The sequence below is a fragment of the Camelina sativa genome, chromosome 3, assembly GCF_030686135.1.
Source record: "Camelina sativa cultivar CO46 ecotype springtype chromosome 3, ASM3068613v1".
Classification (NCBI taxonomy): domain Eukaryota; kingdom Viridiplantae; phylum Streptophyta; class Magnoliopsida; order Brassicales; family Brassicaceae; genus Camelina; species Camelina sativa.
The window spans coordinates 15561715-15581540 of NC_141882.1; the positions used below are offsets into that span (position 1 = coordinate 15561715).

Below are 19826 nucleotides of genomic sequence, written 5' to 3' on the forward strand. Positions count from 1 at the left end.
CGTTGCTTCCCCAAATATTTTTATTAACAAAAAAATACAAAAAGGAGAGAGAAAGAGAGAGAATGTTGCTCAAGATACTTAGTGTAGAAACGTTTCTGGGTACTTAGTGTAGAAACGTTTCTCAGTTTTTTTCTACACATGTCAGCATTTTATTAGTTATATATTAAAATATTACTTTTTTTTAACAACGGTGAATATATTCTCCCGCTGGTGATGCTCTTACAAGATTACATGCAAAAAAATTATTTAATTATTTTACTCAGTTCAAGTGACCCCATTTGTCATTAGTAGATCCACCACTTGTGGTAGTACCTACTCTATTAGGATACATCAAACCCCACACAAGAAATAAAACAGAGAGGTCTCCCTGTTTTAGGTTTTACTGGATTAAATCCAGTAATATGTTCTAAACCGAATCATGAACTTAAAATTGTAGAGGAGATTACTAGACCTAATGTGTGATTCATATGAAATAGAAAAGCTAAAAAAAATTCTTACTAAAAGTTAGAGAGAATGCTGAATCTAGGAACAAAAGAAACTACATAAAAAACACAAAGACATGCAAATTAGTTAATGTAATCATGTATTAGTTTTTTTTTTTTTTTGAACAAAGAATTGATTTCATTTAAACATCAAACCAGGTACAGAAATAGAGATTTAGAAAATCCCAAACAGTACAACAAAACAAAGTGAGACATTCCCCAATGCCATACAAAGGTAACATAAAAAGTTTGACAAAGGTTCCAAGAGAGCTATGAGGCAAAGGCTAGCAAGCATTTTAAGACATGTGAGGTCAAGGGTTCCCAAACAGTCTCCTAGGAACAGGTCGATAGTAGACGCAATAGTCATAGTCCAATAAAAACGAGATGACGTTGATAGAGGAAGTATGACCGTGACTCTCGCCGGCACGAGAACCGCTATTTGAAATAGCAAAGAGGCCATACCACAGGTGATTATGGTAGCATAATGAGTTAAATCTTGTTTCAAAAATCAAACTAGTATGTCTGGATCTTCGGTAACCTGAGTTGAAACTGCTTTGTAGAATAGGATCCATGTCTTAGCATTGGTGGCAGAAGGCTGGGAGTTGGGATATTTAGCTAGAATTGTCGAGAAGTGACCGAGGTCAGGCCTTTGATAATTTGAGTTCGGATTTGAATAGCCATGATTACTCAACAATCACGAAAGAGTAAAACTTCTCCATGAATGCTTACGGGACTGATTCATGAACATATAAATCTATCGGGCCATCTCTACTTAGTTCACCGTCTAGATCATTGTACGATAGCCCGTTCTAAAATCTAAAAGTCAATCTTTGACATTCATTTTGGTTTTTGGGTCAATATCAACTGCGGAAAAAATAAGACAAATAAAATAACGTACGTTACACAAAAAGTTGTATTACGTAACTAAATATCGAAACAAATTTGAAATATTACTTCAGAAAATAATAGACGAAGTAACAAAAACTAAGATCATGATAGAAAAAAAAATAAAGAGCCAAAGAGAAAATGTTGTGAAATTGAAACTATATGTCTATATCTGACTTATGGATAACAAAAATACATATATATCATAAAATAGTCTGAGACAAAAAAAAAAATATAATATCAAAAGTGATATTTGATTTTCAGAAAGTGTTTAAACCTATAAATAATCAGGACAAGACAGAAAAAACAAAAAAAAATCAAATGAATCTGTCTTTTTCAAGTCTGTCGGGGAAATGATAAATTCGACCACGATTACGGATACCACTAATTATTGCCACATGCAAATGGATTAGTCAAAATCGTCAACTTTGACTCCGCAGCTCACGAGTCGACGCTCTCTTTCTATTAATAGCTTTCAATTACTTCTCTCAACACAACACAACACAAGAACACCATGAACTCTTCTTTTCTTCTCTTCGTCTTTACCGTCGTTATCTTTCTCCGATGTCTAAATCCCACCGGAGCTGTCACGTGTCATCCTGATGATGAAGCCGGTCTGCTAGCTTTCAAAGCCGGTATAACCCGAGACCCTTCCGGTATCCTCAGCACGTGGAAGAAAGGTACTCCTTGTTGTTCTTGGAACGGTGTCACTTGTCTCACCACCGACCGCGTCTCCGCACTCTCTGTCAGCGGACAAGCGGATGTTGCCGGAAGCTTTCTTTCCGGTACTCTCTCGCCGTCACTAGCTAAACTTAAGTTCCTCGATGGTATTTACTTCATGAATCTCAAGAACATCACTGGTCCATTTCCTCAATTCCTTTTCCAATTACCAAATCTGAAGTACGTTTACATCGAGAATAACCGTCTCTCCGGTCCTCTTCCGGTTAATATCGGTTCGCTAAGCCACTTCGAAGCCTTTAGTCTCGCGGGAAATCGGTTCACGGGTCCGATACCAAGTTCGATAACTAATTTGACTCGGTTAACTCAGCTCAATCTCGGCAACAATCTCCTAACCGGAACTATACCGTTAGGGGTTGCTAACCTCAAGCTCATGTCGTTTCTCAACTTCGGTGGCAACCGCCTCTCTGGCACTATCCCGGATATTTTCAAATCAATGCCGGAGCTCCGATCTCTCAGTCTCTCCCGCAACGGATTCACCGGGAATCTTCCACCGTCGATTGCATCACTCTCACCGATTCTTAGGTTCCTTGAGTTAGGCCATAACAAACTCTCCGGGAAGATCCCAAACTTTTTATCGAACTTCAAGGCTCTCGACACATTGGATCTCTCCAAGAATCGGTTCTCCGGTGTCGTACCAAAGAGTTTTGCCAATCTGACCAAAATCTTCAATCTTGATCTCTCCCATAATCTTCTAACCGATCCATTCCCTGTTTTGAACGTGAAAGGCATTGAGTCTTTGGATCTTTCTTACAACCAATTTCATCTCAACACCATTCCGAAATGGGTGACTTCATCCCCGATCATTTTCTCTTTGAAGCTAGCAAAATGCGGGATCAAGATGAGCTTAGATGACTGGAAGCCAGCACAAACATACTACTATGATTTCATCGATCTGTCGGAAAACGAAATCTCCGGAAGTCCCGCAAGATTTTTGAACCAAACAGAGTATCTGGTGGAGTTTAAGGCATCAGGAAACAAACTCCGATTCGATATGGGGAAGTTGACGTTTGCGAAGACGTTGAAAACCTTGGATATATCAAGGAACTTAGTATTTGGGAAGGTGCCAGCGGCGGTGGCTGGATTAAAGACATTGAACGTGAGTCAAAACCATCTTTGCGGAAAGCTTCCGGTGACAAAGTTCCCGGCCAGTGCGTTTGTAGGCAACGACTGTCTTTGCGGCGCTCCACTATCTCCTTGTAAAGCTTAAGCGGCAAGAAAAGTACTATTGGTAATTTGGATTTACTGTGACTATTAAAGTTTAGCTCTAAATAAGTTTTGTTTTAAATAACAAATAAAGTAGTATTAAGATATGAATAAGCTTCATTTCAACGATATGTATGTATTAGTGAAAGTACTCAAAGTAGTATTTAAGTTTTCAACACTTTTGTATTATTTTATTTCGTGAACGTACTCAAAAGTAGTACAAAAATGAGAAATTGAATGAACAAAGTGAGTCAAAAATGAGAAAGTAAAGCTTTTTTTTTTGTCAACAAATTAAGAAAGAATTTGATAATATTAAATAAATAAATAGAGATACCTGATTTATTTTGCCACTAAATAAATTTGATCATAAAATCATTATAACCACTAACTTTGATTTTTGGAAGGAACAAAATTATTACTCGTCATCTTCAACATGATTAGAAAAATGATGAAAAGGAAAAACCAGAGTAGTAATATATGTACCGTTTGCTTATATGTAGACTCGTAGCCGATGTGTTCTCTAATCAGAATAATAATAACAGATTAAATGATGCGTAGATAATGATTATCTCGCTATAGCATGGGACACAACTTTTTTATTTTGAATTTAGAGAGAATTTATTTTAAGTTTTCCTAAATGATTAACAAAAACCTAATGATTAAACCGGAGCAGTCCTTACTAGATAGATGTATATATAACTTCATCCCTACAAAATTTATTTGATCACATATGTATATAAGCAAACATAAATTTTACCAAACTACAAACCAAGTAATCGATTTACAGCACCAATTTCTCTTTACATACACATCACACAAGGTCATTCCCAGGACATATAGGGTAACATCGAGGCCTGAAACCATCTCTGAACTAGCTTTCTTCTTAGTATTTTTGTGTGTCTAGAACAGAAGTTTTACTAGACTAATCCATCCACATTCAATTAAACACTAACATATGAAACTAAATATTCAAAATCATAACAAAGGGATTCATAAGAGAGGCAGTATCTTAAACTTCACCACCATAAAACGAAAACTGACTAATTGGTTCTTCCAAAACAATCTAAACGCCCACTTTATTACGATAAACGAATAGATAAAGCTTCTAATGTTAAGAGAATAAAGGCATGAATCTTCAGCCCAACTTGAGGCCAACTTAGTCCACAATCTCGACCATTGTACTTATATATCTTTGACTTTTAATTTCTGGTCAATAACGCACATACAATTGGACAAAAATAACGTGTTGAAAAAAGTTTTACAAAAATAACGTACATTTTTTGAAACAAAAATGAAAATTGTTATTTTTCCTAAGTAAGTTTCATTATAAATTTATAATGAAGAAAAATACGTTAAACCTTTTTATATATTTTTAGTTTCATTTTAAGTGATATTTAAAGTTTTTACGTAAATGAAACTTAATAAATATATACTTCTCATTTAATTTACTTCTTTTACATAAAAACCTTTAAATAAAATCTGTTACAATCAAAGCTAGTATAAGAAACTGTCTCTCTAAAGGGATCGATAGATGGTAAATTCGACAACGCTTACGGGATACATATACCACAACTTATTGCGACCACATGCATATGATATATGAGTATATGACTTTGTCAAAATCGTCAGCTCTTTAGTCGTCATTTTCCTTTTATTAATAGCTACCAATGGCTTCTCTCAATCAACACAACACAACACAAAACAAAACAAATTAAGACCACGATGAACTCTTGTTCCGTCCGTCTCTTCATCTTTCCTGCCGTTATCTTTCTCCTGTGCTTAAGTTCCAATGAAGATTCCACGTGTCATCCTGATGATGAGGCGGGTCTTTTAGCTTTCAAATCGGGTATAACTCAAGACCCTTCCGGTATTCTCAGCTCCTGGAAGAAAGGTACTGCTTGCTGTTCATGGTCCGGTGTCGGGACTCTCTCTTAGTGGACAGTCTGATGTTAACGAAACCTATCTTTCCGGCACTATCTCGCCGTCATTGGCTAAACTCCAACACCTTGTAGGGTTTTACTTCACCAATCTTCGAAACATCACTGGTCCTTTTCCTCAATTCCTTTTCCAACTACCTCAGCTAAAGCAAGTCTTCATCACAAATAACGGTCTCTCCGGTCCTCTTCCGGCTAACATTGGTGCGCTAAGCCAGTTAGTGGAATTAGGTCTTGACGGAAACCGGTTCACCCGTACAATCCCGAGTTCGATTTCCAACTTAACCCGGTTATTTCAGCTCAATCTCGCAAATAACATCTAAACCGGAACTACACCCGTAGGGATTGCTAACCTCAACCTCCTATTATCACTCAACTTAGGCGGCAACCGTCTATCTGGAACCATACCTGATATTTTCAAATCCATGACAAAGCTCCAATCTCTAACCCTCTCCCGCAACGGATTCTCTGGGAGCATTCCTCGGTCTATTGCATCACTCAGACCGGTTCTCTTGTTCCTCGACCTAAGCCAGAATAATCTCTCCGGGACGATCCCGATCTTTTTATCCAACTTCAAGGTACTCGACTCGTTGGATCTTTCCAAGAATAGGTTCTCAGGAGTCGTGCCGAGGAGTTTAGCCAATATGCCAAAGCTTTTCCATCTCAACCTTTCCCATAATTTTTTAACCGGCCCAGTCCCAGCCTTGAAGAACGTTGACGGCATCGCCACTCTAGATCTCTCATACAATCGATTTAACCTCAAAACGATACCCAAATGGGTGACCTCGTCACCGTCCATCTACTCGTTGAAGCTGGTAAAGTGCGGGATCAGTATGAGATTTGACCACTGGAACCCTGTGAACCCCAACATTTACTTTTACGTCGATCTTTCAGAAAACGAGATCTCAGGGAGTCCAGCAAGATTCTTGAACCAAGCGCGTAACCTGTATGAGTTTAAAGCGTCACGGAACAAACTCCGATTCGACTTGGGGGAGCTGACGAATTTAAGCGAGAGGCTAGAACTCCTGGATCTGTCAAAGAATATGGTATTTGGGAAGGTACCAACGACAGTGGCTACATTGCAGAAACTGAACTTGAGTTATAATCATCTTTGCGGAAAGCTTCCAGCGACTAAATTTCCGGTAAGCGCGTTCGTAGGTAATGACTGTCTTTGCGGCTCTCCACTTCCTCCTTGTAAAGCTTAAGGTGCAAGAAAACATATTTTTTTGTATTTGGATTTGCTTTGACACGTAGCTCCAAAAGAATATTTGTAATAATGAAAGTTAGCCACATGCGTGGGCATGTAACTATTATGGGAATAAAATTTTTATTTTAGTAGTTGTATGTAGCCTTATGGCTTTGGTTTTTGGTGGTTTGTGTTTAAACTTGTGGATAGATTTTGCTCCTTGTCTCTATAAAACAGATTTGAAAGATATCTACTAATACTATGTTCGAAAGGCTTCTATCTAGGCGTTTCAAAATCGTGTTTCCACCGACCCACATCGGAGAGAAACGTTTGAGAAACTTGTTTCAAATTCTGTCAAAGACTTAGTAAACCAACCTAGTAACATTATTTCAAAGCTATGCGACAAAGAGAGGCAGCATCTTAAACTTCAACACTAAGAAAACCAAAACTGACCAACTGATTCTTCAAAACCAATCTAAACTTCCACTTTCTTAAACAAAAGGCATAAAGCTACTAATGTTAGATTACGCTAAGAGAATAAAGGCATAAATCTTATCAGCTCCTATTGATGCCAACTTAGTCCACACAGTCTATCTCATTGCACTTCGGTTTCTTTGACTTTAAATTTGTAGTCAAATAACGTACATATTGTTAGACAAAAGTAAGGTGAAAGATAGACAAATATAACGTACGTACATGATGTTAGAATTTTTTTTTTTAAAATGTCATTTCCATAACTAATTTTCATAAACTCCAATCTTGTCTATTATAAATATCCGAATTTTCTGAAATACATATAGACCATTACATGTTCCGAAGTAAACATTATCCAAATTAGAATATAAGAATTGAATTTAATAATCACCTGAATTTCCTGATCGCGTTCAATTGTAACTGTGGACGTGGTGGATTGAGTACAGAAATATACCGCCTATATTGAAGCCCACGTACTCAGTCCACCGTCTGGATCATTACTTATAAATCTAAACATACATAATTTTTTACTTATATCTTTTTGTTCCGTATGAACTGCAGAAAATTACAAAGACATAAAATAACATACATATTTTGTTACAAAAAGCAAAACTGCTATTAATAAGTTTTGGTTTTGAATAAATACTACTTCAACTAAACCAATTATTTTTCTTTGCATATAATTTAACATTTTATTAAAAAAAATGATAAAATGTTATTTTCGTAAGTGAATTCTTCGGTATTATATGGTTTTGTGTAGCAATCACCTTCCGTTGAATTTCATCACGAATAAAATGGCAATCTTTCTCAATATGCTTCGTACGTTCATGAAAAACGGGATTAGCGGCAATATGAATGGCTGCCTCGTTATCACAAAACAAAGACATCGAAGATGAGTGATCAACACCAAGATCAAGCAAACAAGCTTTAATCCAAAGAAGCTCTTTAGTAACATCTGCCATGGCCCGATATTCGGCCTCAGCCGAAGACATAGACACCCGCTTTTGCTTCTTCGTTCTCCATGAAATAGGAGAGGATCCAAGCTGAATAAACCAACCAGATAAAGAACGACGAGTTAACGGACATCCATCATAATCAGAGTCACACCAACCACGAATATGTAGATCACAAGCCGAACTAAGAAGAACTCCTTGACCTGCAGTCCCTTTGATATAACGCACTACCCGCATTGCTGCGTCCCAATGGTCTTCACGAGGAGTCTGCATAAATAGAGATAATATGTGAACGCAATATGCCAAATCTGGTCTAGTTACCGCAAGATATATCATGCGACCAACCAATCTTCTATATCGTTCGGGATCATGAAGAGGTGCACTTTTAGACAAGGCTTGGGTGTGATTCTGGTCCATGGGAAAATCCACCGGTTTAGCATTAAGAAGACCTGTTTCCGAAACAATGTCCAATGCATATTTTCTTTGACAAAGGTATATGCCTGACGAGTTACGTGCAACCTCCAAACCCAAAAAATATTTCAAAGCACCAAGATCCTTCATATGAAACCTTGAGCTCAAGTAAGCTTTAAACAACTTAATAGCATCACCGTCGTTTCCCGTAATGGCCAAGTCATCCACATATACCAAGATATACAACTGAACCCCATCACGTACATAAGAGAAAAGAGAATAGTCTGAACATGATTGAGTGAAACCATAACTGATCAATGCATCTGCTAATTTTGCAAACCAACAACGCGGTGCTTGCTTTAACCCATAAAGAGATTTCCGAAGCTTACACACCTGATTAGGAGACGACGTACAAAAGCCAGGAGGAAGCTTCATATAGACTTCTTCTTCAAGATCGCCATGAAGAAAAGCGTTATGGACGTCCATTTGATGAAGCTCCCAATCACGGGCTGCAACCACTTGAAGAAATATTCTAACCGTAACCATCTTCGCGACAGGAGCAAACGTCTCTTTGTAATCCAAGCCTTCAGTTTGTCGATTACCAAACACCACAAGACGCGCCTTAAACCGTTCAATGGAGCCATCAGAGTGATATTTAATCGTGAAAACCCACTTACATCCTAGAGCCTTCTTCCCAGGAGGCAACTCTCCTAAGTCCCATGTACCGCTGTCTTGCAAAGCAACAACCTCTTTCTCCACAGCATTGCGCCACCTCTCATCTTTTATCGCTTCAGCAAAAGATGTTGGTTCAATGTTCTCGAGAATTGCCGCAAGAAACGCCCGATGGGAGGGTGAAAATCTGTGACAATCAACATAGTCATCAATAGGATACACGATATTGACCGAAGAAGAACCCGAACCACCCGGTGTGGCAACAACAAAATCTTTTAGTAAGACCGAGGGTTTTTTTTCTCGACAACCACGACCATGTTGAGCGATAGGTGGAGAGAAACCGTGGCTATCATCACACACAGTAGAACCAAGTTGATCAACCACAACTAGTTGTTCCGCCGTAGGCTCAACGCAAACAGCTGCAGGTGTAGCATTATTCGGAACCACCGGTGTTGGCTCAGTTTCGAGAATCACATCTGGTGTATTAAATTCTGGAGACACATCCGTTGCAGCGAAAGGAGAAACAACATCAACAGTGTCTGTAGACGTAGGAGCTAGAATTAACGGAGGTATCTCAGCCAAATCATGTGACGGTTCCAACGTCATGTTATCGTGAAAAGGAAATGATGTTTCATAAAAGACGACGTCACGAGAGACTAGAAATTTTTTTTCCTCAAGATCATAAACCAGCCACCCTTTCTTCTCATATGGATATCCCAAAAAAACACAACGTCGGGACCGACTCGCAAATTTATCACCATTATGATGTTGATTATGTGTGAAGCATAAACACCCAAAAACCTTTAACTGATCATAACGTGGAGAGCGTCCGTAAAGCATTTCATACGGTGTTTTTCCTTTAAGCAACAATGATGGAGTTCGATTAATAAGATAACAAGCAGCAAGTACGCATTCGCCCCAATATCCAATAGGAAGATGAGCTTGAAATCGAAGAGCTCTAGCCACATTTAAGATATGGCGATGCTTGCGTTCTACTCGTCCGTTCTGTTGTGGAGTTCCAACACACGAAGTCTCATGAATAATCCCATGTTCTAGAAAATATCCCTTCATACAAATAAACTCAGTTCCATTGTCGCTACGTACTCGCTTAATATTTTTGTCAAATTGCCGCTTAGTCATAGCCATAAAATGTTTCAAATGCATAAATGTTTCACTTTTTTCCGTCATCAAAAATAGCCACACTCCACGAGAAAAATCATCTACTATAGTAAGAAAATAACAAGCTCCTGAAGACGATGGAGTTCTATACGGACCCCAAACATCACAATGAATAAGCTGAAAAATATCTGTTGTCTTATTATCACTTGTAGAAAAACAATCTCTGGTTTGTTTGGAGCGGAAACACACTTCACACACCGAATCAGAATTTTCCTTAGTACTACTAACACCAATATTTGGAATTAAAGAAATAACTTTAGAGGATGGATGCCCAAAACGCTGATGCCACACATCCAAGGAGACACTCGCATGCAAGCCAATCACGTTCACTGCATTCACCTTTCGAAAATAGTAAAGCCCATCCCTTTCCTCACCTGCTCCAATCAGCATCCTGGAACGGTCCTGAATTGCACAAAAACCAGGACCAAAGTGAGCAAAGCACTTGTTTTTGTCTAATCATCTGAGAAATGGAGACGAGATGGCAATTCAAACCCTCAACAAACAACACATGAAACAAACTGATGTATTGACCAAGAGTCACAGTTCCACGTTTTGTAGCTACAGAGTATCTACCATCCGGAAGACCCACCAAACATGGGTCAATATCGGTCACTCCCGTTAAAATATCTAGAGACCCTGTCATATGATTCGAGGCACCAGTATCTAATATCCAAGGAACAAGAAGAGTCTTACCCGAGAGAGTTTCAGAGGCTGTTTTTTTCCCTTTATGGAAAGTACTCATCAAGATTCTCCATTGCTCATCCGTGAACCCACCAGGAATTACACTCAAAGATGATGTCTCGGCAGAATTCTCTTTATCCGATGGTTGCAAACCGATAACATGAGCAGATGCCTTAGGTCTTGCAAGAGGAAGTGTTGGTGATACCCCACGATCTGATTTCGAGACCCCCGCCGTGTCAACCCGAGTTCCTTTCCACCAAACTGGGTAACCGATATGCGCATAGCAACGTTCCTCACCATGTCCCTTCTTCCCACAAATATTACAGATTTTCTCTTTGTAATCTACACGTCCTCGTGAGCTGGACTGAACAGAGAACCCCACAATCTCAGGCCTAATCTCAGTTTCTTTTGTACCAAGCTTCACTGTCTCATCCCTTTGAACAATGGAAAAAGCTTGATTCAAAGTTGGTAAAGGATCACGAGAGAGCAGACTGGACTTAAGAGCCCCCAAACTTGATTCATCGAGTCCCATTAAGAATTGGTGCACCTTGTCTTTCTCACGTTTCCGAGTACCACGACCTTTGGAGTCACACGTGCACTCATTACACGTACATTGATCCTCCTTGTCGTAGTCTGCCAAATCTTCTCACAATTTCTTCAATTTACCATAATATGACTTAATGCTAAGCCCCTTCTGCTTGCAAGTCACTAATTCATGTTTCAATTGTTGAATTCGTGGACCAGAAACAACCCCATATTGTTCTGCAATATCATCCCACAATTCCTTGGCGATCTCAAAGTGTGAGATATCACGGCGGAGTGATGGGTCAATTGTGTTACGAATCCATGAAACCAATAACGAATTAATTGTCCACCAGTCTTCATTTTCTTCAGAATCTTCTCTTGGTTTCTTTATTGATCCATCAACAAAACCAAACTTCTTGCGAGCCCGCAAAGCAGTTCGCAGTTCACGAACCCAATCTTCAAAATTGTCACCGTTGAGAAGAACTTGTGATATCAAGATCCCTGGATTATCACTCGCCGACAAGTCGTATGCATGAATCGTACGTCGCTTCAAAATTAGGTCGTCAGCCACCATGGCCACCTGTTTTCCCGACGCACCTTCCGTTGCCATGGTCGAGTTTTTAGATCACGGAAAAAGAAAATTTAGCCTTCTGGCTCTGATACCATGTGAGAGAATAACAAATATAAAGCTTTCTCTGTATCTTTATCTCGACGGCTCCTAGAGCTGTATATATACATCACAAATTAACCTAGAGAGGTACTTACGATATACACATAAAAGACCAAAAAGGACAATATGAATATTAACATAATTCTACTCTAATAGGTTTTAACGACTTTACCTACATTTTCTCTTTTACTTACCTACACCTTACGCAACAAAATCACTCGTTTAAATGAATTGCTGTAACTGTAGGATCATGAAATGAACCTTGTCTGTAAGAGCAAGATTACGCGGCATTAGATAAAGGATCTATCTGTCTATCACTTATTGCTGCCACATGCAAATGGATTGGTCCAAATTGTTGACTTTGACTGCGTAGCTCTCAAGTCGTCTCTCTCCCTCTATAGATAAATCGCTACCAAGTACCAACCAATTAGCATCTATCAATCCCACCGCACAACATTACCATGAACTCTTTCTCAGTCACTCTCTTCATATTTCCCATCATTATTTTCCTACAGTGTTTAAGTTCCACCGGAGCTGCCACATGTCATCCTGATGACGAGGCGGGTCTTTTAGCTTTCAAGTCAGGTATAACTCAAGATCCTTCGGGCATGCTCAGCTCTTGGAAGAAAGGTACTTCTTGCTGCTCCTGGAAGGGTGTCATTTGCCTCAACAGCGACCGCGTCACCATACTCGAACTAGTCGGATTTCTCAAAAAGCCCGAACGTTCCCTCTCTGGCACTCTCTCTCCCTCGTTGGCCAAACTCAAACACCTCAACGTGATTAGCTTAGGAGATCATGGGAACATCACTGGACCTTTTCCAAAGTTCCTTCTCCAATTACCAAAGCTAAGGTACGTTGACATCCAAAATAACCGTCTCTCTGGTCCACTTCCGGCCAACATCGGCGTGTTAAACACGTTGGAAGAAATCTTTCTTAATGGAAATAAGTTCACCGGTTCGATCCCGAGTTCAATATCAAATCTGACTCGTTTATCTTACCTCTTTTTGGGCGGTAATCTCCTAACCGGGACTATACGCTTTGAGATTTCTAATCTCAAGCTCTTGCAGAATCTGAATCTTGGTGGCAACCGCCTCTCTGGAACCATTCCAGATATTTTTGAATCCATGACGTTGCTCAAATTTCTCGATCTCTCCCGAAACGGATTCTCCGGGGAGCTTCCTCCGTCCATTGTGTCAGTGGCACCAACACTCCTCGCCCTTGATCTGAGCCAGAACAATCTCTCGGGGACGATCCCGAGCTATATATCGAGATTCAATAGGCTCGAAAAATTGAATCTCTCCAAGAACCGGTTCTCGGGTGTTGTGCCGGAAGGTTTTGTCAATCTGACCAATCTTAACAATCTTGATCTCTCCCACAATCTTCTAACTGATCAGTTCCCTGACTTGATTATTAATACCATCGAATATCTTGATCTCTCGTACAACCTTTTTCAACTAGAAACAATTCCAAAATGGGTGACTTCTTTGCCAAGCATCTTCTTGTTGAAACTAGCAAAATGCGGGATCAAGATGAGTTTAGACGATTGGAAGCCGGCGGAACCCTTGTACTTTCATTACATTGATCTGTCGAAAAATGAGATCTCAGGGAGTCTAGAAAGGTTCTTGAACCAGACAGAGTACCTCCTGGAGTTGCGGGTGGCTGGAAACAAACTCAGATTCGATATGGGGAATTTGACGTTTCCGAGGACGCTAAAAACCCTTGATCTATCAAGGAACTTGGTATATGGGAAGGTGCCTGCTACGGTGGCTGGTCTGCAAAGACTAAACATAAGTCAAAACCATCTTTGCGGAGAACTTCCCGCGACAAAGTTTCCGGCTAGCGCCTTTGCTGGTAATGATTGTCTTTGTGGCTCTCCACTTTCTCCTTGTAAAGCTTAGCGACAAGAAAAATACAATTTTCAATTTGGATTTACTTTGACATGAAGTTCTACCTAAGAGTTGTAAACTTGTAATGATAATAAATAGTAAGTTTTCAACATTTCTGCATTTTTTTTAGATATGAAAAAACTCAATTAAAACGATATGTAAAAGTGAAAATAGTAAGTTTTCGACATTTCTGCATTTTTTTCATACACATGATAATTGTTGGTTAAAAATGAGGAAGTAAATGAAATTTTAGTAAGTAATATCCTATGAGACCACTAAAAAGTTATTAATTTAGAAATATTATCACTCGCCTTTATTTTCAAAATTATCACTACAGACTTTTTAGTTAAAATACCACAAAATATAAAAATGATTTTTAATGGATCTCATTTAAAAACTTTTGTTGGAGTTTAGCGCTTTTATTTTTAGGAGTTTAAGATTCCATATTAACTAGTGAATATGAAATCTTGAAAATTTAATTTAGGGAGAAAAAAAGAATAAAAATATGGAAAATTCTTGGGGTGAACCTCTCTTATTCACCCTTCTTAATTAAGGAAATAAATTCTTAATTAAGGAAACAAATTCTGTATATCAATTAATTTTAAAATTATTAATTCTAATCATGTATATATACATTTTTGAAGTATATTTTGGGTTCTACCCTTTTATTTGTATTTATTTACAAAGTTAGTCCCTAATTTTTTTTCAAAAATAACATTATTTCAGATTTTGTTTCCTAAATATTTTACATATCATTCCAACTAAAAAAATACAGCAGAATCAATATGGAAACTGAAGCTATGATATATTTTAACCACACTTTCTATTGTGTATTGAAGATATTATATCTCTGAATCCTTTGAAAACAAAGAAAACGACAATTTGATTACTATTTCGTTTTACAAAACCTGTGAACTTTGATTCTTAATGTAAAAAGAACTTCGATTCACATTTATTTAAATATTATAATTAAAATCAATAAACTTAATGAAAATTTAAAATATTATGAATATATAAAATTAAAATTTTTTAAAATACTATATAATATGGTTTATATAGTTTTGAGAAAAAAATAGTTTATACAGTAGATGGGTTATAAAGAGGAGATGTTGGAATTAATAAAATATCATTAAATTTGTGCTAATACGGGTTAAATCCTGATTTTATTATTTGTCAACACTATTAATATTAGAATATTTGATATATAAAACTTAAGTTGATTTAACTAAGATTGTGTAAAATAATCAAATCATTAGGAAAAATGTGACTTAATCATAGCGTATAAATGACTTACTATGTATTTAGATCCCAAATCCTTTGCTATAATAATTAAAAATCAAAATAGAATCTCAAACACTAAACAAAACAAACTAAATATAACAAACAAATGACCATGAAGTAAATTATGGGTTAAAAAATTAATATAAACATTGAGCCGCACAAACGGTCGGGAAATTTAGTTATTCCTCTATTTGGAAAACATCCAATATTTAACAAACAAATAAAATATAAAATATAAATAAAAAAAATTGTATGCACGCGGTATACCGCGAGTTAAAATCTAGTTATATTATAGTTTTTAATTATAACATCTAAACCCAAATCACTTTTTTATGAGACCAAACCGACATATAGTTTTGTTTAATTGTGTAATTTAAACCCTAATCACTATTTTATAAACCCAAATTGAACAAAAATTTGTTCAATTGTAAAATCTAAATCCTAATCACTCTTTTATAAACTCAAACCGACATATAATTTTTTTAATTGTAAAATCTAAACTCTAAACCCTAAACCCTAAACACTCTTTTGTAAATCCAAACCAACATATAATTTTTTTAATTATAAAATCTAAACCCTAACCACTTTTTTTTGTAAACCCAAACTGACATATAATTTCGTTTAATTTTAAAATCTAAATCCTAACAATTCTTTTGTAATTCCAAACAGACATATAATTTCGTTTAATTGTGAAATATAAACCCTAACCATTCTTTTATAAACCCAAACCGACATATATATTTTTTTAATTATAAAATTTAAATTTTCATTCTCCTTTATAAACTCAAACGAACCTAATTTACTTAATAAAAAAATCTACAAAATTGGTTTACTTAATTTGTTTTGTCTTTTTATTATAGTTTTGCTTTATTTTATAAGTATGATATGACATGATATATTCTAGTATTTTGATTGATTAACTAAGAGGGGTAAACAAGAGTGATTCACCCCTAGAGGTGAATCCAAGAATTTCTCTAAAAATATTAAACGGTTATGGAGTTTCATCGAAAAGATGACGACTCTTGAGACGGAAAAATGAAGTTATAGTTTGTAACCTTATCTAAGTTAACTCCCGTTTACTATGCCTCTGATTTCGTCTTAATATGACTATAATCTTAGCTCCATCTTAACACGGTAAACACAAATTCAACATTGTTCGTTTGAAAGAAATTAAAGAGGTTTTCGGTTTCAATGTTTCTCAGATTAAAAAAAAAACATTTTATGGAGTAGTAACCTGAAATACAAGAAGCTCAGAAAGAAACTGTTTGAGGAAATAAGTCGTAAGAAACAATTCGATCATAGCATATCTGCGACTTTAACTTACAAAAAGTAGTGTCTGAAATATCTTATTTCCACATGATACACAGGTGGTAACAACCACATCTCGAATCTGTACTAGTGTTCTACGCAACAACCATTGCATTATTAAATTAAACCAATATATATATTGAATAAAAATCGCACCTTAATAATAGCTTTAAGAATTACTGAGCAACGGTGGATTGTGGATTGAAATATGCAGGAGCACTTACCAAGTCTGTAACATGTGGTCATCAAGTCTCTTTGTCAATGTTGGGTTCGGCTCACACTGAACCCTGGCCATGATCTACCTTAAAGCCCAATAGAAAGCTTGGAGGAAGAGATAAGGCTTGATAAGTTGACCGAAGAGATGGACGAACTGCCATAATACCCTTTAAATACGGACATACGATATCCGAGAAAAAGGAAGAAAATTACAAAAAAGCAAAATATGTTTGTAGAGTAACTGATTCGTCATTAGTTTAATGTTATCACATACTCTCATTGTTTTACAAAGAGTATCTAATTTAGTTCACACAAATTAAAAATATATTTAAATATGCATATTTAATATTTCTTTATTTAATAAATTGTTAATAAGTTAATTTAGTTCTAGATTAAAAGTAAAATTAGGAAATTTAATGTAAAATATACATTAGAAATATTAGAAATATAGAATGACACTCTTTGTGAAATAAAAATAAAATCCTAAAATGATATTCTTTATGAATAAGATGGAGTAATAATTAACAGAATTATGTGATGATACATAAATAGTCAATAGAAAACTGTGATTTTTGATATTTTATAATTATTCATTGGTAACTAAAAATATTACTTCCACTTGAAAAATGAGTATTACAACCAATTCCAATTTAAACCTCAAAAATTAGAATTCGTACAACAATTTTGTTATTTAAAACCTAAGATGGAGTTATTACATTAGAGATCTTATTATATAAAGTTGAGTTTTCAAAGTTAGCCATTAACAATATTTTGACATGTGTCAAGTTGATATCAATATGAGACTTTGACATATGTAAAAGTTAATATTTAATAGGAGTTGAGATTACAAGATTTTTTTTTTGTTTTAAACAAGAATAATAATGTAAAAAAGATAATTATAAAAAAAATTGCAAAAATTTTAAGTTTATTTTAAATAATTATAAGGAGAATATATATATATATATATCATAAAATTTGAAATTATAACATTATTTACATATCTTTTTGATCAAGGGTCCTGAAAGAACTTTAGAGTTAAGCGTGCTTGAACTGGAGTAGCTTCAGGATGGGTAACCTTTCAGGAAGTGATTGTCGAAAGTTTGTAAGTGAGGACAAATTATAGGAAAAGATCATATGGTGATTTATAGCGATAAGTATTTAAAGCCTCTCGGACGTAATAAAGGGGCCATCGAATATGACTGGGCCAGAAGTAGACGTGAGGCCCACTGAGGAAGGTGGGCCCATGGATTGGGAGTGGACATGGGGCTCACTAAGTAAGGTGGCAGTCGGGCGTTCCAGAAACAAATGCTACATCATGGTGTGTCAAAGACACTTCCACAAATACATTAGAAAATTTAACATTAGTTACTATCAAAAGATTTTATGACGTTAGAAAATGGTCTTTAGTTTCATTGGTTGTCGGAACAAGCCATTTTGAGATAGCTAAAAGACGTGAACATGTTCTCTCAACACATGAAGAGGGCAGAACCGAGGTTCTCTTTATGGTAAATGAGGTTGGACGCAGGGTTATCTTCCCAAGAAAGGAAGGTGGAGGAGGTTGGACGCAAGGTTATCTCTCCAAGGGAGGAAGGTGGAGCCAAGGTTCTTGGAGTAGCGCAGGGATAGTAAAGCAAATTCGATTGTTTAGTCTGTGAATACCCAAACGAATAAGCGTTCTTGAACTCGTTGAGAACCTCTGTTCTAGCCGAAGACAAGAGAGAAAGAGTTTTAAAGCTCTGTTTTTATTAAATCAAAGAAAGTTGTTTTACATTCAAAGAACCGATTCTCTTATATAGAGAATAATCAAATATCTAACCTTTCTAAGAATTGTAAAGTTCCCATTATGCTATAGCTCAGATTAAAGGAAAAATACCAATTTGTAATGTTAAAAATAGAAAACTGCAGAATAAAGAAAAAGGGAAATCTTCATATAAGTCGGCACCACCTTAACACCCCGCATCAGGTCCCCCGACGTTGGAAAAGATTCGTCCTGAATCTTCAAGCTCATCTTGTTTAACATCTGCGACAAGGTGTTTGACATTAAACACATCCGAACAACGAACATGAGGAGGGAGACGAAGGCGATAAGCATTGGCATTGATCTTCTCTAACACCTCCAAAGGTCCAATCTTCCGTGCTTTCAGCTTGTTATATTCACGAGGAGCAAAACGATCCCGAGTTAATACAGCCCACACAAAGTCTCCCACACGAAACTGCACATTTCTCCGATGTCGATAAGCATCTGACTTGTATTTGGCCGAAGAAATCTGCAAATTGTCATGAACATGTGAATGGATTAAAGACAAATCTATGACGAAATCACTAGCCTGACCATGATCCCGAGTAGCATCTGGAGTAACCCCAAGATCAGGAGGTCCTCGAGGAATGATGCCATAAACAACACGAAATGGGCTAAAATGAGTACTTCGATTAACTGCATGATTGTGAGCAAACTCAGCTTTACACAACACTGTATCCCACGACTTAATGTTGGTACCAACCAAACAGCAAAGCATATCTCCCAAGGAACGATTTGTAACTTCTGTCTGACCATCTGTTTGCAGATGATAAGCGGAGCTCATGTCCCGACTTGTACCCAACAAACGCCAAAGGGAACGCCAAAAGTGACTCAAGAACCGTGAATCTCTATCAGACACGATCGACAATGGCAAACCATGAAGACGATAAAAATCTCGGAAAAATTATGTAGCCACTTGAACATCATCTGTCGTCTTCTTACAAGGAACAAAGTGTGCCATTTTAGAGAATCGATCCACAATGACAAAGATAGAATCATTGCCACGTTGAGTACGAGGAAGTCCTAACACAAAATCCATGCTTATATCCCTCCATGGTTGTGTTGGAATTGGCAACGACATATATAAACCGTTATTAGATGCATGCCCCTTAGAAGGTTGACAAACCACACATCGTTCGACAAAACGGGCGACATCCCGACGTAAAGTGGGCCAAAAATATGACTCCGTTAACAAGTGTAGAGTTCGGTCCCGCCCAACATGACCCTCTTCATGAAGTTCACGAATGAGTTGTAGTCGTAAACTACACTCGGACACACACAAGCGACGATCACGAAATATGAAACCATCTTGCAAAACAAATTCTGAACGAATCCCGGCTT

The 19826-nt window shown here is 37.0% G+C and overlaps 3 protein-coding genes and 1 pseudogene across 4 annotated transcripts; 3 read left to right on the forward strand and 1 right to left on the reverse strand.

Moving 5' to 3' along the window:
* Positions 1-1769: 1769 nt before the first annotated feature.
* On the forward strand, positions 1770-3569 carry LOC104777367 (uncharacterized). The gene has a single exon (XM_087505459.1). The coding sequence runs from the start codon at positions 1882-1884 to the stop codon at positions 3313-3315; it is 1434 nt and encodes a 477-aa protein (XP_087361585.1). The 5' UTR covers positions 1770-1881; the 3' UTR covers positions 3316-3569.
* Positions 3570-4925: 1356 nt separating this feature from the next.
* LOC104777368 (uncharacterized) lies at positions 4926-6583 on the forward strand (annotated as a pseudogene). Its single transcript, XR_015593149.1, has one exon. The product of XR_015593149.1 is annotated as an uncharacterized LOC104777368 (transcript).
* Positions 6584-10572: 3989 nt separating this feature from the next.
* On the reverse strand, positions 10573-11936 carry LOC147946981 (uncharacterized). Its single transcript, XM_087507318.1, has 3 exons — positions 11543-11936; positions 10640-11443; positions 10573-10580 (listed from the first exon to the last, which is right to left on the reverse strand). Exons 1-3 carry the CDS (start codon positions 11934-11936, stop codon positions 10573-10575), a joined length of 1206 nt encoding a protein of 401 aa, XP_087363444.1.
* A 491-nt stretch (positions 11937-12427) lies between these two features.
* On the forward strand, positions 12428-13994 carry LOC104777369 (uncharacterized). Its single transcript, XM_010501605.2, has one exon. The coding sequence runs from the start codon at positions 12458-12460 to the stop codon at positions 13892-13894; it is 1437 nt and encodes a 478-aa protein (XP_010499907.1). The 5' UTR covers positions 12428-12457; the 3' UTR covers positions 13895-13994.
* The last annotated feature ends 5832 nt before the right edge of the window (positions 13995-19826 follow it).